Raw genomic sequence first — 19,660 nt, forward strand, 5'->3', positions numbered from 1 at the left:
CCAAGGACAGTTTGAGATGTTTAAAACTTAAGCAGGGTAATTTCCTGCATAAGTTTTCAAGCAGTCATGCTTTTCATTTTTTGAAAATGAAATCATTCTTCTGGTTTTGCTATCATCTGAATCAAAACGAAACCCTGCTGCAATCAGAAATTAATGAATAATATCAATGTAATCAAGGTGACGGTCGAGTGGGAGGTATTTTGAGCCTCAACACAAAGAGAAGTTGTGTTTTAAAACTTTGACAATATTCAGACATTTTATTGTTACCATGCCTGGTGACATTACCTTTGGATATAAGAGAAATTAATTAATACCCAGGAAATTTAATTGAATATTTATTTGACCATCCTTGGGTTTCCTGTGTGCACACACTGATAAACTACACAAGGAGAAACTGGCAAGTGTGTGGCCACTGAGTCTGGTAGAGTGAAGAACATAATCTTATTAGTTGTTATCATTTTAATTAGAATTTATGCAAGTGTTTCCATTTTCCGCAATGTCTTCTGTCCTTTCCTTTAGTTTCACTGACTAATATCTTTTAAATGAGCTTTATTGAGAGGGAAGAACCACCCACACACACACCCATTGTTTGTAAAGTCTTCATCGCTGTTTTTTTGGCTACTGACCTCCATGTGGTCATGTGAAGATCACAGAGGCAGATGTAGGAGTTTTCCTCTGTAGGCACGGGTTCTTGGCTTTGATCACATCTACGAATTAATGTGCCAGGGGAGCTGTCAGCTTCAACAGGGGGCACTGTGGATGTTCTCCCAACGTCTGCCGTGCCACAGTTAAAGGGTATCTAATCAAAGGGAATCACTCCAACCATCGTGCTCCCAATCACCGCTAATTACTGGTCCGTGACTCAATTAGGTGAGTGATTAATGGCTTTCTTTTTTTTCTTTTTTTTTTTTCTTTTTTCTTTCTCTGAGCGAACAAACATTGCTGCTCTAATGCTGGGCTCACACTGTGCGATTTTTGGCCCATTTTGAGAAGATTTTTGAGTCGTGCGACCGATTTGGTGATCAGCCCGATTTTGGCCTTCATCGTGCGTCGTGTAGTATACGTGGGGTAACGAGAAGCGATTAACACCTCACGACCAGCTCCCGATCATCAATCGCTCGTGAGGGTGTCACCGCAGCTGCTCACGCGCAAACACGTAAACGTCGGTGAAAAAGACGTTGCAGCACAGCTGTGCAGCGTGTGATCTGGACACAAGCGATGGAGGCACAACTTGTAGAACTTTGGAAAGCTCATCCGAGCCTTTTCGATGTGGCATCACAAAATTATCACGACCACAACAACCGTGAAAATAGTTGGATCTACACTGCTGCTCAATCACAGCTGCCTGATCAATGTTTTTCATTAGCAATTTAGCAAAGTTGATGGTGGTGGTGTGTGTGTCTGTGTGAGTGAAAGACAGAGAGAGCGAGCGACAGAATTTCTGTTATAACCTTCATTTTATGGAGGCACAGTGTGCCGTCCGAGACTTGCACCACAGTGTCGGCGTTTGTTTCCCTGTTGGCCATGCTTCTTGTTGTTGTCATCTGTTGTCTTCTGGTATTTTCTCCGCAAGCGACCTTTCCTCAACCAATGAGATGAGCGGTAATCTGACTTGTCATACTCGAATTGTCATAAGTGTGCTGTCAGCTCATTGGTCACAAAGCAGGAGAGGGGCTGGGAATTATGTTTTCAAACAAAGCGTTAATTCCATAAACATTTATAGACTACTTTTGATTCTCACTGTATTACGGGACAAAGTGCGTCCCTTATTAGCTCAATACGGGACGTGTACTTTTGTTTCTAAATACGGGACGATTCCGTTTTTTAAGGGACGGTTGGCAACCCTAGTTCATGCGCACATAAGACCACTGAGATGGTGATCAACCTTACAAGGAAAAAAAGAGCTGGGTCAGCACTAGGGATGGGTATCGTTTAGGTTTTATCTGATACCAGTACCAAACCGGTACTTTTGAAACGGTGCCGGTGCTTAAACGGTGCTCGAACCGGTGCTTAAAGAATGGAGAACACAAAATTGGTCCAAAAACCTCTCATGTTCAGCTGTTTTTTTTTTTTTTTTTTGTAAAAAGATAACAATGTTAGCCTTTTCTGCAGCTATGGGGCATATATGGTATCACTCTTGGCTGGAAGCAGTGCTTAAACAATGGAAAAAACACAAACTTTGTCCAAAAACCTCTCATGTTTAGCCGTTTCCCTCTTTTTCTTTGGTCATTTTAGCCTTTTTGTCCAGGGTGAAGGGAGCATCTGCCATCAAACAAGAAGACAGCCGCATGTAACTACGACGGTGTTTGCTAGTTCACCTTACATGCATTAATGTAATAACGTGGTTAGCCTACTCAACGTAAATTATACACGAACAACATTAAGCTACTCACGCAGAGAAGAACGGCTGCTGCTGCATCATCATCCTCATCATGTCTGCTACACTGGCAGGGCTAGGGGCCAGGACTCTCCTCTTCGTGTTTTTGGAGATGTTGCTAACTCCGGTCCGGTAACAGGCACCACACCCGCAGTAGATGCGCTCGGTGTGAGGTCTCGCAGCAAGCTATCAAATACGGCGCATTTCTCGGCTTTTAACAAAATGCTATACGTCGCCAGGTGTTTCATCGGATTCGAGGTGTTACCTCCTTTGACAGCATCACAGTATCAGCTTAAAGCACTTGTTGCTGCTGAGTTTGCATCTTTTGCTGTGAAGTACAGCCAGACTTTGACCGCTTCACCTTGGGCATTTTTAATCTGTAGCTCTGCTCTAAAAGAACGTGCCTGTACCTGGACCTGCCTACTATCCTCGGAAAGGTAAAATGATTGGCTAGAATCCAAAGTGTATCACAGCTCAGGAAAAAAAAGCACCGAAATAAAGCACCGAAATGTGCGCTGCTTTTCTGGTTACTACTGTTTATGTCAGAACCCGGTACCCATCCCTAGTCAGGACCCATTACAATGTTCCGGTCTTTCTGAGTTGACTTAGACGGTCTTCTTGTTTTGCATTTGCTTGAAAAACACTACCTGCATGTAGTTTGTTTGGTCCTTGTGTACAGTTTGTGTTTGTGTTGGGAGCTGGATGTTTCTTGGTGTTGGTGATTAGTGGATTTGATTTTCAATGACATCTTTTGTAGAAAATCCTACCCCATCTCAGGCTTCATTATGAAGTCATGTTACAATGTTTTCAGATGTTGCCAATAAAAAGCATGTAATGCATGAAAAAGCACTTGAGTAAATCAGTTTTTTCTTATTGCTGCTAGCAGTGAAAGTGAAGAACAAACACAGCAAAAAAAGACGTTAGTTTCAATGTATTTTATTCTTTACTGTAGAAACACTGTACATAAATTACTTTCTCTGAGACTAATATTGATGTACGTATAAGTGGAATTCATCAACCTCCGAAATAAAGAAAAAGATAAACCATAAAACATTGTCAACTTGTCATAACTGTCGTTGAAAAAAAGATCGGTAGCATATGAGGTTAACTCTCTGTGGAAAGTTCCTGCTCTTTCCTTCCAAATGACTAAAGTTACTTTTCAACCTTATAAACACACATACGCACAATGGAAACTCTAAAGGAGTACAGAGACCCACAATCAATGAGTAAACATCCACATTGATCTTTGATCTATTACTGTTACTCGTTAATGTCACTGATGGCAATGCACTGTCCCTTTAAAGATAAACAAGCAAAAATAAAGGGAGAAGCAACGATTTGTTACTACTCACAGCAATCCTGTCCCCCACCCCTCCCACCCAAAGCCATGATAACATGTTTCTATTGCAAGCAATACTACTACCTGTGACTGAGAAAAGCACAAGTCTATTTGTTATGAGGCCGAGTCACATTTTGTAAAAGTGAATAACACCTGGGCAGCCAGGGTACCAGGGGTTTATAGGACCAATGTACATCCACGCAAACACAACGGTGGCCCTACAGTCGCCCTGGTTCTTCACATACGTCAGTTTGACTGTGGTCTCTCTAAATTTGTAGAACTTGTTAGAGCACAGAATGGGAAGAAGTGGCTTTTAAGTAAAAACACAAATCAAAGTTTGTCTTTGTTCAGGTCATATAATGGTCCATTCCAGTGGTGACGGTGCAGTAAAAGTAGTAATAGTGGTATAAGTAATACTATGTAAAAATGTTTTTGTTAATTTTCATATACCCTTTTTGTCTGAAGCAACAGCAAGTTTATATAAAGAAAAAAACTCAAAGAGAAAATCAGTTAATTTTTTTCAGCTTTCATACAAAGTTGAATTTTTGTGCCTGTCCTTCTTAGAGAGTCCACGACGGTGGTTCCACTCAGTTGCTTCAGTCACGGACACGACAGAGCCTACAGACGTGGCTCCCAACAGAGATACGACACCTGCAACATCTCTTAGGGATGCACAGATGGCGATTACACTGACAGTTACCAGCTGTTGAAACGCTTGCAAGCTCATGTAACTGTAAAGTCCTCAGTCGGCCGCTTGAACGAGTCTCTACATCCCACTGTTTGATAGCTAGCTAGCACACAAATATAGCAGTCGGGTTATAGCCCCCACCTTTCACGAAAGGCGGCGGGGATGGGGGGTCATGCGTGCAAGCTGTTCGAAGGCAGACGACCGGGTGAAAAAAAGAGAAAGCGAGATAGAGAAAAAGAACATGACCGAAAAAAGGAACCTTTATCCGGGTTTGCAGACCATCAAACTGCAGCCGTGTTTCGGGTCAGCTGCACTGAAGTGGTTGTTACATCATCAGTCTAGAAATCCCATTTTAACATTTTGATCCCAAAAAAAGGGATCGCAGGATCTCTTCAGTGGCTTGGTTTCAGTCTGTGACATCCATGTTTGAAAAGCTTTTGTTAGTCTCTGACAGTCAGTGGGCGGGATCATTGGATTCTGTTAATGCCGTGTTACCTCCTCCCTATCTCACTCTGCCGTAGGAACTGGATGTTGTTAGCGCTGTCGGCTAGCTCGGGGTACTGCTCTATAGACAGTACGTAGTATCCATCATAACCCAAAACCTTCCCGCTGCTTAGCAGCTGCCTCTTTTCTCCCTCCGTCCATAGCCGTACTCCTTCTTCCCCGTCTCTCACTCGCTGTTGTTCGCGCGCCCAGGCACTCGACAGCGCCCTCTGCCTTGCTTGTTCCAGGATTCGCGCTTTCTCCTCATCCAGCGTCGTCCCGTAACGCACGTGAAGTGTCAGGGCGCCGTACTGGAGCTCCACATCAGCAAAACGCCGCGTTCTCCCGTTCATGACTGTTGTGGACTGGGATACTGTGACGTTTACTCCATTTTCTAGTGACTTCCTCCCCGAGGTGAGCCGCAGTGCGCTGAGGTCATTCTCAGGCAGGCTGGTCTTGATGAAGTAGTGCGTGTCTCTTCCCTCCACTGTGAAATGCAAGCCCTCAAGGTAAAAGGCATTATTTAGGACAGCAGCCACCTTGATGCAGTCCTCGTTGGCGATGTTTAGAGCACTGGTCACAACGCGACCTTGGATCACGGCGAGCATCACTCCCTTTCCTATCAGAGACTTGACAGTGGCAAACCACAGCCAAGGCTTGTTGTGGTCTGAATGTCGCCGACTGAGCTGAATTTCTGGCATGCGCTCAAACGACAGAAAGGCCTGAGACTGACGGGTCACTTCCTGCTGGACGCCTGAGATAGACTGTGGAGAAAAAGCAGAAAAGGTGTCTGAAAATGTGACTCACAATCATTGTCGGCTGCATCTAGGTGTGTGGACTCAATCGATCATTGCTGCTCCAAGTCATACAAATTCTGTTCAATTCAATTTGATTTATGTAGCGTGAAAGCACAACAACGCTTTATATGATCAAGTAAAAACCTGACAATAATGAAGAGAAATAGAGAGAAGTCGTGTTTCGGGTCATAGAGAGAAAAGCCCAATAATAGAGAGCAAACACTTGGTGATGGTGGGAAGGAAAAACTCCCTTTTTACAGGAAGAAAGCTCCGGCTGAAGCAGGCTCAGGGAGGAAGACAGCACGAAGTCTCTCCTGCTTCTTTATCTTTTTCTCTCTTTCAGTTTCTCTCTTGAAACGGCCACTTCTATTTCTGTCGTTGCCTTCATTAATCGCTGAGTTAACGTCAGTGTCTCTACGTCAGCGCCTTTTCCTCACTCTCAGTGTGAGTGTGATTACTGATGACCCGACAACACGTGCACAGACATCCTCCTTTACTGATTTCCTTTCCTTTAAATGGGAGGATGTCTCACTAATAACTTCCTATTAATTTATTCCTCGTTTCTTCTCGTTCTGTTATTTTCTGTTCCTTGTCAACGTTATGTTTGCATGACTATATATAAATGAGTAACTATTAAGGTGTAGAATGTCTCGTATGTGGCCATCAGCAACAGTGACAAGAGTACCGAACAAACCACCCCAGATGTGTTTGATGCAGTTACATCATTTATTCCATTTACAAATATCATCCAGTGACTGGACTGACTGGATTAGCCACCGACTCGCTGCTCCCTGATGGCACGATTCTAAACCCGCTGTCAGTGCTGGCCACTTAGCTACAATACGAGCTCCAGATCAAGCCCTGAGGAGCTGGATTATGCTTGTTAGAGTTTCTTTCTTGTGCTGAAAAGTCAAAGAAAGATGATTCAGACATGTTTAAGAAGTACGTCCAGGCCAGGTTACATCACTGGAGACTTTTGAGAAAACATGAGGACCTACTGGTGACATGTACGACTGATGACGCCCATTCGATTTATTCAATTTAATTAATTTTTTTCTAACACTGCTTGGTAAGATCAAGGCAATAAAACTACTTCATGGTTTGTATTACAAGCAAAAATGAATTTTGCACAAATGTAACCACTGTTTGTTTGACACTTGTTTCACTGTCACTGGGCTGCAACCAGAGAAAACGCCCGCTGTGACGGATCGGGTGTGGTGTTCCTCCATAGTTCATCTGAGTATACATACAGGCAGGTCATCCCACAGCTGGCTCTTTTTCATCTCCAGTGATGGCTGTATCAGGTCAAATTTCGGAATAGGGAATCCTGGGATTGCATTATGGAGATGAAAGCCAAATGTGACCAACCAGATGTTGATATCTGCAGAGAAAGAGAAGAGTGGAAATAGTGATATTTATAAAAGAAACTGAGAAACAACAATGCAAAGCAATCATACTGTATCAGAGGGACTGGGACTAGTTTTATGCCTTCATATAAACTGACAAACCTCTGTTGGTGTTTAAAACACATTGATTCAATTCGATTTTACTCATATAGTGCCTCAAGGTAGGGGTGGGCAGTATAAACGGTATACGGTAGAAACAATATGAATTTGGCTTTTTGCTATAGCGCTCTACCACGAGCACATGTTGATGGTGTCATGCAAGCAAGGAGCTTATAAAGAAGAGCGGTGTGACGCTGGTCATATGGACCTGGTTTGGGTTAAGCAGTCGGATGTTGAGCAGAAAAATATCATCTGACAGTAATGGTGAAGAGACGGAATACAAGTAATTTGTTTCCTCACTTCAAAAACAAAGCCCGTGTTGGAATATGAGCAAAGCCAAAAACTGCACCTTCCACAAACAGTCAGTCCAGTGGAAAGAAAAACGGTGGCCCTACACAGCAGACATTTTACTTTATTACTGTATTCAAAAATGTTGGCGCATTTATCTTCATTTTTATTTGTTATTTAAGAATTTTCTGTTACATTGTTTGGAAAAAGATCTGAAATTATTTGAAAAGTTTTATAATTTAAAATGTAAAAAAAGTTTTGCACAATAAATGTTCTTAAAATAGCATTTTTATACTGTTCAGTCATTTTGACACACACACACACACACACACACACACACACACACACACACACACACACACACATCTATATCTATCTATCTATCTATATATACAGAAGAATATATCGCAATATATACTGTTACTGCACATGCTTCAAATTACACCGCAGTATGGATTTTAGGCCATGTCGCCCAGCCCTACCTCAAGGCATTTAATATCATAAGGTGGGGACCCTACAATAATCCAGAGGAAACAATCAGGTGACCCCTATGAGCGATCACTTTGGTGACTGTGAGAAGGAAAAACTATCTTTGCACAGGAAGAAACCTCTGACACACTCATGGTTGGGCAGCCATCTGCCCAGACCGACGGGGGAGAGGGGAGGGAGACGAGACAAAAGACATGCTGTGATTAATGCAGAGAGGTGTATGAACACATGGTGTATGAACACACGGTGTATGAACACATGGTGAATGAACACATGGTGAATGAACACACGGTGAATGAACACATGGTGTATGAACACATGGTGTATGAACACACGGTGTATGAACACATGGTGAATGAACACATGGTGAATGAACACATGGTGTATGAACACATGGTGAATGAACACATGGTGAATGAACACATGGTGTATGAACACATGGTGTATGAACACATGGTGAATGAACACATGGTGTATGAACACATGGTGAATGAACACATGGTGAATGAACACATGGTGTATGAACACATGGTGAATGAACACATGGTGAATGAACACATGGTGAATGAACACATGGTGAATGAACACATGGTGTATGAACACATGGTGAAACAGGGTGGATTAAGAAAAAACGTCTAGTCTGCTGCAGCATAACTAAGCGAGGATTCAGGGTCACCTGGTCCAGCTGCTTCCACAGAGGAGGAGAAACTATTCTACTTTTACAGATCTCAGGAACGTCTGCTTCTGTGTCTGAACTTGATTTCGTATTGCTATTACATCATTTAACTTTCTTCATTTAACTGAGAAGTGCTTTATAAATAAACTTGACTTGTTTATTTCTCTGATGAAACAGAATGAAAATGATTTCTCGAGTAGTGCAGCAGGAATTATTCCACGAGTTATGTGACCTTAAAGCAACAGGTAATACACACATGGACTGAAAACATGTAAACAAGTCCAAATCGCTCCTTTACCTGTGACATATTCTTTGACCTGGTGGATCTTGCTGATGGGGTTGTTACCTTGGAACATGTACAGGTTAAAGGGCTGAGGGTCCTTACCAACACGTGTCCATGTGCTGATGTCAGGAGTGGTCCACCTTAAAACACAGACATGCTCTGCTCATGCTTGACACCATTACAGTCACCTGTTACACTTGTGCTGGTCGAGTGTCAGACTGCCTACCTTCCCGCAGGAATGTCATAATCTCTGTCTCCAAAATGAAGCAACCGCGTCAAAGGATCATACAGACCTCCGTGGAAACCAATTACCAACACGAAGTCTGGGTTGGAATCAAAGTAAACTTCACCATACGCTGTGTATTGCACCTACACAGACACACAAAGATCTATTAATTGCATCGGATATGGAGAAACACAGCAGTTCTGATGAATAAAGTCACATGCTGAAGCCTTTTGTTCCGGCAGGACCAACATGCATACCTGTTTAAGCAGGAGCCCATTGTTACTGAACACAGCCAGTGGAGTCCCAGTGTTATCACATGCAATATAAAACTCTTCTCCGCTGCTGATCTCCATGGCAAAAACATGGCCCTGTGCAAAAATAACCAACATTGGATTCAACAATAACAAACCTGCTATCATGCTGCGATATGCAGTTATAATCCATTGCTATGGGGTGCACACACACCGTGTTTTCACATCTTTGTGGAGATCACGCCGCTAACCCCAGCCATGACAAATGAATGCCTAAACCTAACTATGACCGAATTGTTACCCTGACACTAAAACCACATTTTGAGTCTGTTGGTCCCCACAAAGATATGTAGACACGGTCAGCTGCATTGTTACAGATGCCTCAACTAGTGCACCATTAGCTTTAGCAGAATAATTAAATAAATTACAGGGAGAAACTGCTCTCTCCGTCTTGTCACTTTTTTCCATATGCTCACTGGAGAGAAACCTGCTGTAACCAGACTGTCGTGCATCAAAAGTACAGCACTGAGTGTCTCGCCTGCTTCTAGCACGACAGCAGAGAGGTTTTTTAACCAGCCTTCTAACTTTAGCAAAAGCACTGCTGCGAGCTAAATGACTCTTTCAGTGTGGTACCTGCAGATCGTAGTAAAAGGACGTGATCTCTGAGCTGGAGTGGTTGTAGACGTGGGTTATCCTGGTGGGATAGTTCAGGTCCGCATAGAAGAACTGCAAGTGCTGGCCCAGGCTGTTCCTAGATGCTACTCGCCGACCCAAGCCGTCATAACGGTACTGGATGGTCCAGCTGGCTGCTTTGCTGTAGACACGAACTAGTAGGCCTGTTGTAAAAAAAATACTGATGCTGTTGTCTTTTATAAGGAAAAAGTGCACATGTTCAGTGCATGTATGACTCTCTTTAGGGTTAGTTTTCTGTTTTCCACATAAGCCTTTAGAGCAGCGGTCCCCAACCCCCGGGCCTCGGACCGGTACTGGTCCGTGAGTCGTTTGGTACCGGGCCGCGAGAGTTGAGGCTCAGGTGTGAAATGAATGGTTTTCAGGGTTTTTATCGGTTTTCAGCGTTATTTTGTTATCGTTTTTATCGTTAACTCGGTTTTCCTGGGTCTTTTCACATGTGTTATGAATAAATCTTCTTTTTTTCGGTACCGGTACTAGTTTTATTTTGTTGTATTTATCCGCGACACCTTAAAGGCCGGTCTGTGGAAATATTGTCGGGCATAAACCGGTCCGTGGCGCAAAAAAGGGTGGAGACCGCTGCTTTCGAGTGAACTTTGACTGCTCAGGATGTGATCAGGTGCTCTATGGCACAATTTGTAAACTTCTGTCTTGAATATAACATTTTCCTACACGTCTGATTTGGGTAATCATTTAAACTGTTCAAGCACAGTCAACGTCAAGAGGACGAACACTACTGTGCCACTTTGCGTTGCGTCTGTTGGTCAAACTGTGCAAACCTTTGGAGTTGTATTCAAATATCTCAGCTCCTCTCTGTCTGAGGAAGCCGTCCTCATCCAGCCTATACTGAACATCTCCCAGCCGAGTGATTCTGTCCCGCAGGTCGTAGCGCAGAGGGGTCAAACGCCCGCTGTTCCCAGGGTTCAGCAGATGCAGATTCCCGTTCAGATCGTAATTATATCTGAAAGGACAGAAAGTAGAATCGTTAATTATTATTTGGCATCAGTGTTTTCTTTCTTTCTTGAATGCTGTGATCCTACCTCCACATCATCTTCTCATTGAGGGAGACGGTCTGCAGCTGTCCATCGACGTCATACTCATAACCATATTTGGTCGTGTTAGCAAACGGCCCGATCTTGATTTCACGCTTTGTCACTCGGCCCATGTTGTCATACTGAATGGTGATCCAGTACATCAGTGACCTGAAAATCTCATACTGGATCTCCTTGATGCGGCCGTGCTGGTCAAAGTGTTTTGTGTAGGTCATTACTGCTGTGGAGATAATCTGGGAATGATGGGCAGACAGAAGATCTACTGTTACACTTCAGCAGTGACCCAAAGCCCTGCTGATCAAAAAACTGCACCTGACATCTGGACAGCCCCACCCTGCCTCAGGTGGGGTTTTGTTTCATTGCTTTGAAGACACAAACACAACCTCCAGCTGTGGGTGGAGAAAATGTCATTTGATGAGGGAAGAACACCTGCTGCATCTGACACACATAAATCATACCTGTGACTAACACTGTGTCCAGAAGCATAACAGTGGTTAAACGTAACTGAGGGCTGTGGGTGCTCAAACTCTCAGGATCTGAAAGGATGTTAGCTCGCTCTTTAAATATTAGCTCGTCTGCTGCCAGTTTAACTTCAAGGCTTCGAGAAACATCCACAAATAGCTGCAACACTGAGAGGTCACAATAAACAAGCTGATATGGAGAATTAAGATATCTGAAATATATCCTTATCAGCACAGCGAGACCTGAAATGTCCAGCTACCTCAGCCTAATTAACCCTATAAACCTGTGCTATAAACTCTCAACCACGAAATGAAGATCCACAAAAACTCAGTGTTTCAAAATGTTTTCGTGATCTCTGCTGCCATGAGACACTGCCTCAGCCCCATTTACCAATCACTGATTAATGCACTTATCCCACTTGTTTTCTTCCTCTTGGAGACGTCCAAAGTTTTGTCCCATCAGTGGAAATATTTTAGGTGTCAGTGCCCCTGAAAGGATCTAACTGATGTGTCGTGCAGCGGGGGTGATAACATGATTTGGGTGTCCCTTCGGTCTCTTCCAGGAATCATTGTATGGTTTGATGTGAATGAAAATGATGTTACTCGTATGATATGGCCTTGCCAGTCACTAGATTTAGGAATGGTGCTCTCCACCACCATCAAAAGACCAACAAGGGAATATCTTTTGGAAGAACAGAGTTTAAAAGATTACTAAAATGTTACCATATTACTAGAATCTGAGGTGCTTATTTTAAACAGTATCGAAGATCCGTTATTACCTGATTGATATCGTAATAAATGACTCCAAACTTCCCAAACTGTTCCACTTTCCCAGATATGTCGTCAAACTGATAGAGATCGATGGGCAGCGGCGTCTCGTTGATTACAGCCTGCATGCTGGTGACCCTGAAACTGTTGTCATAGGTGTAGTCAAAGCGCGCGTTCACCATCCCGTCCTCGCTGAAGCGGAATATTTGCCGGTCAACCAGTGGGCCAATTTGGCGGTACCGGATGGAGCAGATGAAGCCTTCGCTCTGCAGGTTGACAGTCTTAAGCACACCAGCAGTCTCGTCATATGTGAAGCTGACCCTGGTCGAGTCATAAAGGATTTCTGCCAGCTTGTTCTGACGAGACAAATATAAACAAGTGTTACAGTGACGACACAAGCAGGATGTCTGCTGTGCATATCACACTTCATCACCAGCCTACAGCTCATCCAACTGTTTCTTTATGGTTCCACTATGGGTAACTTTCAATGACCAAAAGCAACTGTGAAGTTTGAAGCGGGAAAGATGTTGCAACAACACTGCTGCATGCTGCATGTACAGGACAACTGTACCTTAAACATACACAGACATTTCCTTCCTCATCGGTAACCTTTGACCTTTGTTGAAGAATCAGCTGCATAAAGACATGAATAACCTACCTGTCTGCGGTATTTGTACAGTATACGCCGGCCAGTGCCTAGATGAGCCACCCTCAGGAGCTAAGAAAGAGAAAGCAGTGAATGATTAGCTTTGCTGCTGTTGAGTGAAGTTGATCACATCCAGTGTGTCTCTTACTTGCTAAAAACAAAACACACCTGTCCATCTTCAGAGTAATCCACAGTAACAGACGCGTTGCTTTCTGGTGGGGTGTAGATGTTCCTGTAATATCCTATGGATCGGATGGTCTGCATGGTGTGTCGGGCCACGCTGGGCATGGTGACTGCTGACAGGCGGTCCACGGAGTCATAGTCAAAGATGTACTGGTGCTGGCTGTGCAGCAGCAGCACCATGCACTGATGCAGAGACAGGAGGAAGACAATTAGAAGCAGAACACACTGACTGGTCGCGTGGCGGCCTGTAGTGAGAGGCCACAGACGTTATGATTGGATGTCTGAATTACAGTTTCTTATACAGAAAACAAAAGTGGTGCAAATGTTGTAAATGTAGCCTAGATTCACATCAGTCCACACTGCAGATACATGAAGATTCATTCAAGTACAACCGGCACTGCATCGTTTAATCAGATGTTATCAGATAAAGATCCTGATATTGTTGCACCACCTGCTGGAGCTGCACCTACCGAGGTCATGCAAAGCTCCCCTGCATGTGTGTTAGACAGTTTGACATGAATACCAAAGTGGCTTTTCACAGCGCTCAGGGAACACTGACACCACATATGCTGCTCAGATACACCTGATTTGGTCATGAGTGTGTTTTATAGGATACATTTCCACGACCAGAAGAGACACACACATCAAAATAAAGAATGTTGCGCTTCAGTAATGAAATGTGCAATAAAATATGCTTTAATAAATTCATTTACTATTCTTTTATTTATTTAGACATTAGTAAATAATCTATTAATTAATAATGTAAAATGTATCAATGCAAGGTGATGTTGCAATGTAGCAATCAGAGTCTGAAGGCCCAGACAATTCCCAACAGATTGATTTTCCCACGTGGATCATTATGGCTTTGCTATACTGGTCAGCTTAATTGTCACAGTTTATTTGATCTTTATTATTTTTTGGTACTTTTAATTTATTATAATCAGAACAGACACTGTGGGACGGGAAAGATGAAGAGAAGTTAGGATGTTGAGTTAACAGAAGGAGAGGGAAAACAGTAGAGAGGGATGGAGAGAGAAAAGACACTGAATCTGTTTGATCACCTGCTGAAACAAAACAGGCAAAAAGAAAAAACATAGCAGGGAAACCATGGCAACAACCCAGAAAAGCATCAGTAACAGTAAATAATAAATACTGAATGTTACTGAGCAGCAGGACTGATAATGCAGGATATGTTTGGAGGCAGCAGCCTGTGTGAGTCTGTGAGTACCTGTGTGTGTTTGTATTCAACAAAAGATTTTCTAAATCATTTAAATTTAAATGTAAAAAAGAAAAATAAATAAATGAAAAGATGTTTTTCTGACATTTAAAATTCCACTCCTCATTTTTGAAATCCACTGAATTTTCCTTTCCTGTTAGCTCACAGATTAGCTTTTAAATGACCAAATAAGATGTTGTTGTTGTTTTGTTTTTTACCGTGCTCCTTTGTCTCAAAGCTTAGCCTAACCAGTTATCAGGTTTAGGGGCGATCACGTTTTCATACAGAGTAAAGGACGTTTGGATTTTTCCCCCTTAACCATAAACACCTTCATTTAGGACTGTATTTTGTGTTTACTTGTGTCGTATTTGTATAATATTTAAATTTGTCTGATGATCTAAAGCATTTAAGTGTGACAAACATACAAAAAAATAGGAAATCAGGAAGGTGCAATGGTTTATTTGAAGAGTCTCAGTCAGGTTTCAGAGCTCATCACAGCACAGAAACAGCTTTAGTGAAGGTTACAAATGATCTTCTTATGGCCTCTGACAGTGGACTCATCGAATATCTACTGTCAGTTAATATTTGTAAATCTGAAAAGCCAAGAAGTTTTGTTATGCATATATATATATCCTACAGTATATAGCTTTTCATTCTATAAAAAAAGGGGAAGCCTAGCTTCTTCCTGGGCCACAACAAGTTTCATAGCTTGAACGTGCTGCTCTGCTGGGTCCTGCCTGCTTGTATTCTGCATATTCTCCTAAATGGGTTTCAGCTGGACACTGTAGCTTTCACCTACAGACAGGCATGTTAGACTAACTGCCAATTTTAAACTGATTATAGATGTGACTATGAGAGCAGAGGCCTCAAAATGTGACATCTTGGATATGCAAATGGCAAACTGTACAATAAAATATGTGAATGTATAGAAAAAAAATGAACTTGTAGTTTCAATCGGTAGAAAAGGAAGGAGCATCGTGTATGAGGACAGTACGAGAACAAAGGAAAGGATGTAGTGGGTACTTTAAATGTAGGGACACGAGGAAGGTAGATATGTTATGTGTGCAGGAGGAGAAGTGGAAGGAAGCAAGGCCATGGCCACTGAAGGTGGATACAAACTCTATCTTGGTGTTGATAGGAAGAGAAATGGAGTAGGGGTGACCTTGAGTATGTGTACTGTGGAGCTGCAGAGTATAAAGTCGGTGATGCATGTACCTGACAAACAGGATGTCAGGTGAGAAAGAGAAAGTTGGATCAAATGGTGCAGAGCGTGTGCGTGTTGATGTGTGGGGATTACATGGTGTAAGTTGGAGAAGCAACAATGTTGCATACAGTTTCGGGAGGAGCTGATATTGTCACAGCCGGGGCAGCAGTCGTGTGGTGGAAACAATGAGGCAGTGGAGATGCGAGTGGAGATTTATGTACAGTGAAAATAACAAAGGTGAGGGAAGAACTGAACATAAAACTGGGAAAACTAACAAACTGAAACACAAGGACAGCAGGAGATGTACAAAGGCTGTGCAGAGAGACGCAGAGGAACACAGGCAGACACACACTATAAATACACAGAGGGACACTGGGAAATCACACACAGTGGGAGACACAGCTGGACCTGATGAGCCTGACGAGACGGGGGACCAACAGAGGGAGCACCAACCCAGAAACCCAGCATCCAAAACCCCAAAACACAAACCATCCCAAACAGTCCACAAATAGTAGTGATAATAATAATAATAACAATAAATACACCAAACACAAAATCACTGAGTCCACGGACTCAGGACCATGACAGATATAATCTCAGAGATAAGCTCCAGGAAAGCTGATGAGCCATACCAGAGAAAGAGTCGCTAGACTAAAGGGAGAGGTGATGATCAGCAAGCAGCAAAGAAGGAACACTATAGGTGAAAGGTTTCTACTGAGGGTGTTGGTGGAGAGTAAGGAGGAGATCAGAATGAGGTGTACTACTGACAGCATGCCAAAAAACAAACTATGATGTTCGTCGAGTGTGGCAGAGAGCTGTGTGTCCTGCTCCACCCTGGAGGACATGAAAGAGGAATGTGAGGCAGTGGTGAGGTGTGCAGTAGAGGTGACAGGTGGGTTTTAAACATCAGCTCTGAGCCTCGTCTTGTTTGCAGTGGTGATGGTGGACAAATGAGGTCTCCGTGGACTATGACCTTCACAGATGACACTTTAATTCTGTCGTAAGAGCAGGGAGCAGGTGGAGGTATGAACAATGAAAATCAATAGAATCATGAAAGAATATGTGTGTGAATGACAGGAAGGTAGCTGGAGAGGTGAACACGCAAGCAATGGAAGCATTGAAGGTAGATGAGTTTAAAACCTGGAGTCAATGATCCAAAGCAATGGACAGTGCAGAAGAGAGGTGAAGAAGAAAGCGTTTGCAGGGTGGAGATATATTCAGTAGATGACAGTGAGAGCTGCTATGGTGTATGGTGAGGAGATGGTGAGACTAACACAAAGACAGGAGGAAAAGCTGGAGGTGGCAGAGTTTTGTTGTAAGTGATGGACAATTTTAGAAATGAGTATCCCCACAGCCACCTCAGTCAGCTTGGAGATAAAGTGAGGAAGGCAAGACTGAGATGCTTTGGCAGTGGTTTGGGGGGAATAATGGACACAATGGACTAAAGATGTATACAGCTGCCAGCTGGAGGTACAGAGGAAGACCGCATCGATGGATGCAGTGAAAGAGGACATGTAGAAGGTTGGTGCAATAGGGATGAATGCTGTCATCCCACACAAACTCACTCACAAGCTGGCAACACTCGACCTGCACCCCACCCTCTGTGACTGGCTACAGGACCTTTTGACTGCCAGGCCCCAAACCGTCGGGATCAGCAACAGGACTTCAGCCAGCATTATTACAAACACTGGCGTCCCACAGGGTTGCGTCCTCAGCCCCATCCTCTACACCCAGTACACCCACGACTGTGTCACCTCCAACAAAGACAACACCATACTGAAGTTCGCGGACGACACTCCAGCGATCGGTCGCATCACTGGAGGGGACGAGGCGGCTTATAGGAGAGAGGAGGCCGGTCTGGTGTCATGGTGTGAGGACAACAACCTCACCCTCAACACTGACAAGACAAAGGAGGTGAAAGTGGACACAAGGAAGAAGAAGAGGCCTCACCAGCCGCTGTCTATCCGGGGCCTTGAAGTGGAGAGGGTGAGCAGTAGGGGTGGGGGAAAAATCGATACTGTGTAGTATCGTGATATTTTGTTTGCTAATAATGTATCGATACAGGAACAGCAGAAATCGATATTGTGTTACAAAAAAGGTTTCTGTGCTCTGACTTCAGAGCATGTTGATCCTTTTTCTGAGCAAGAATCCTGACATTCCTTCACTGTCCAAATGTGTTTAACTGGTTTTTGGCAGCAATAAACATGACAGTTTACTTATTTTAATTTAAGACATGTTTTATTTTAATTACGTTTAAAACTTTTTTATTTAATGTAAAATTATATTTTGTTTTAATTTACTTTCAAATTCTTCAGTTGCTGCAGGGGCTGCATAGTTTTCATATTGCATAGTTCAGAATAGCTGTAATTGTACCAGATGGTTGCATTCAGTTAAGTTGGACTAGACTGTAATACAAACCGTTCAGTTTGTCAACAATAAAACTGACTGACATGAGAGAAAGACTGAGTGTGAGACTTTGTTATTAGATAAAATGAATATTGATCAAGTTTACCTTCATGTACAGAATCTGAATATCGCAAAATATTTTTAAAAAATTGCAATAATATCGTATCGTGCGTTAAGTATTGTGATAATATCGTATCATGAGATGTATGGTGATTCCCACCTCTAGTGAGCAGCTTTAGGTACCTGGGCGTCTACATCTCTGAGGACCTCGCCTGGACACTGAACACCACACAGCTGGTCAAGAAGGCTCAGCAGCGGCTGTATTTCCTGAGGAGGCTGAGGAAATTTGGTATGTCGGCCAAGATCCTCAGCAGGTTCTACAGCTGCACTGTGGAGAGCACACTGACCAGCTGTATCACTGCATGGTACGGCAGCACTACTGCTATGGAGCGCAAACACCTGCACAGAGTGATAACTGTGGAGAAGATCATCAGGACCCCGCTGCCCTCTCTGCAGAGCAGCTACCATCGCAGAGTCCAGAGGAGAGCTGCCTCCATCCTCAAAGACCCCACACCCCCCCAACACTTCTGCCCTCGAGACGAAGGTTTAGAAGTTGGAAATCCAGAACATCCAGACTGCCATCAGACTCTTGAACAGCTGACCCATTTTGAACAGTAATAATTATTTTTTGCACGTCTGCTCATATTGAGCTCTTTTGCACACGTCTGTTTCAAATCTCCATATTTTGTCTCCTTTTCTGCCTTCATCTATTTATTTGTACTACTTGTATTTATATGTTTTATTTCTATTGTATATATTAATCGGCATCTGTGGGTGGACAGCAAAGAAAGAATTTCATTGCACAAAGAAAAACCTTTTCTCTCGTGACACATGGCAATAAACACTGAATGCCAGGGGCAGAAGGATATCCAGGACCCCTAAAGAGAGCAGCCATTTATTTTAAATTAATTTAATTTGATCACTCAAAGCACTTTACACAACTTGCCTCATTCACAGCAGCACTTTTTGCTTCGTATTTTCTGTCTAAATGCTGAATTTAATTGAATCTGCCACACACACACATTCAGCAGAGAGCAACTTGGAGTTAGTATCTTGCCCAAGGATATTTCTCCATCTGTGGTTAGTGCAGGTGACAGTTTACTGGGCCCTTCCCCAGATCTCTGCTTCGATCCTGTCCTGGAGGCTACAGACGCTTCTTCAGCTCACGGCTTGCTTCGTGCTCTCACACTCTCAGTGGAGACTTCTACTGTAATGTCCTGAGGCATCTGAGAAAGAACTTTCAGTGACCTGAACTGAATGTGTACAAATGTAAACTTTGCACACACGAGTCAAAAACAAGACAAGCAGAATTTATAATTGACAATGAAGCTTTGCTAAGCTTTCATGGGTGCAGCCCATAAACTCAGCTCTGCTCCTTGAATTTCCCCTAAAACGTGGGATCGTTGAAGGGGACAGAAACAGACGTCCCAGCGGCGTAAGATTCAGCACAAACAAAGAAATACTCAAACACAAACTTCCACTGACCACATTAAAACAGGATCTATCAACTATTTAATTTCTAAACCAAATAGTTGAATGATGTCATACTGTAAATGCACTGAGACTGCTACA

General features: G+C 43.1%; 1 protein-coding gene across 1 annotated transcript in view; it reads right to left on the minus strand.

The window, feature by feature from the left end:
* Positions 1-3,297: 3,297 nt before the first annotated feature.
* The window catches only part of tenm3 (teneurin transmembrane protein 3), a 179,457-nt gene continuing 163,094 nt past the window's right edge, over positions 3,298-19,660 (minus strand). The window contains exons 40-50 of the mRNA XM_085409014.1: positions 13,188-13,385; positions 13,032-13,091; positions 12,385-12,729; positions 11,133-11,377; positions 10,872-11,053; positions 10,036-10,238; positions 9,409-9,519; positions 9,152-9,294; positions 8,941-9,065; positions 6,935-7,065; positions 3,298-5,651 (exon numbers count right to left, since the gene is read on the minus strand). Of these exons, the coding sequence (XP_085265140.1) occupies positions 4,896-5,651; positions 6,935-7,065; positions 8,941-9,065; positions 9,152-9,294; positions 9,409-9,519; positions 10,036-10,238; positions 10,872-11,053; positions 11,133-11,377; positions 12,385-12,729; positions 13,032-13,091; positions 13,188-13,385 (2,499 nt within the window). The 3' untranslated portion in view covers positions 3,298-4,895. The remainder of the gene's footprint in view (positions 5,652-6,934; positions 7,066-8,940; positions 9,066-9,151; positions 9,295-9,408; positions 9,520-10,035; positions 10,239-10,871; positions 11,054-11,132; positions 11,378-12,384; positions 12,730-13,031; positions 13,092-13,187; positions 13,386-19,660) is intronic.

Source organism: Rhamphochromis longiceps, linkage group LG6, assembly GCF_057381845.1.
Source record: "Rhamphochromis longiceps isolate RC_006_pf linkage group LG6, R_longiceps_female_GT1.1, whole genome shotgun sequence".
Classification (NCBI taxonomy): Eukaryota; Metazoa; Chordata; class Actinopteri; order Cichliformes; family Cichlidae; genus Rhamphochromis; species Rhamphochromis longiceps.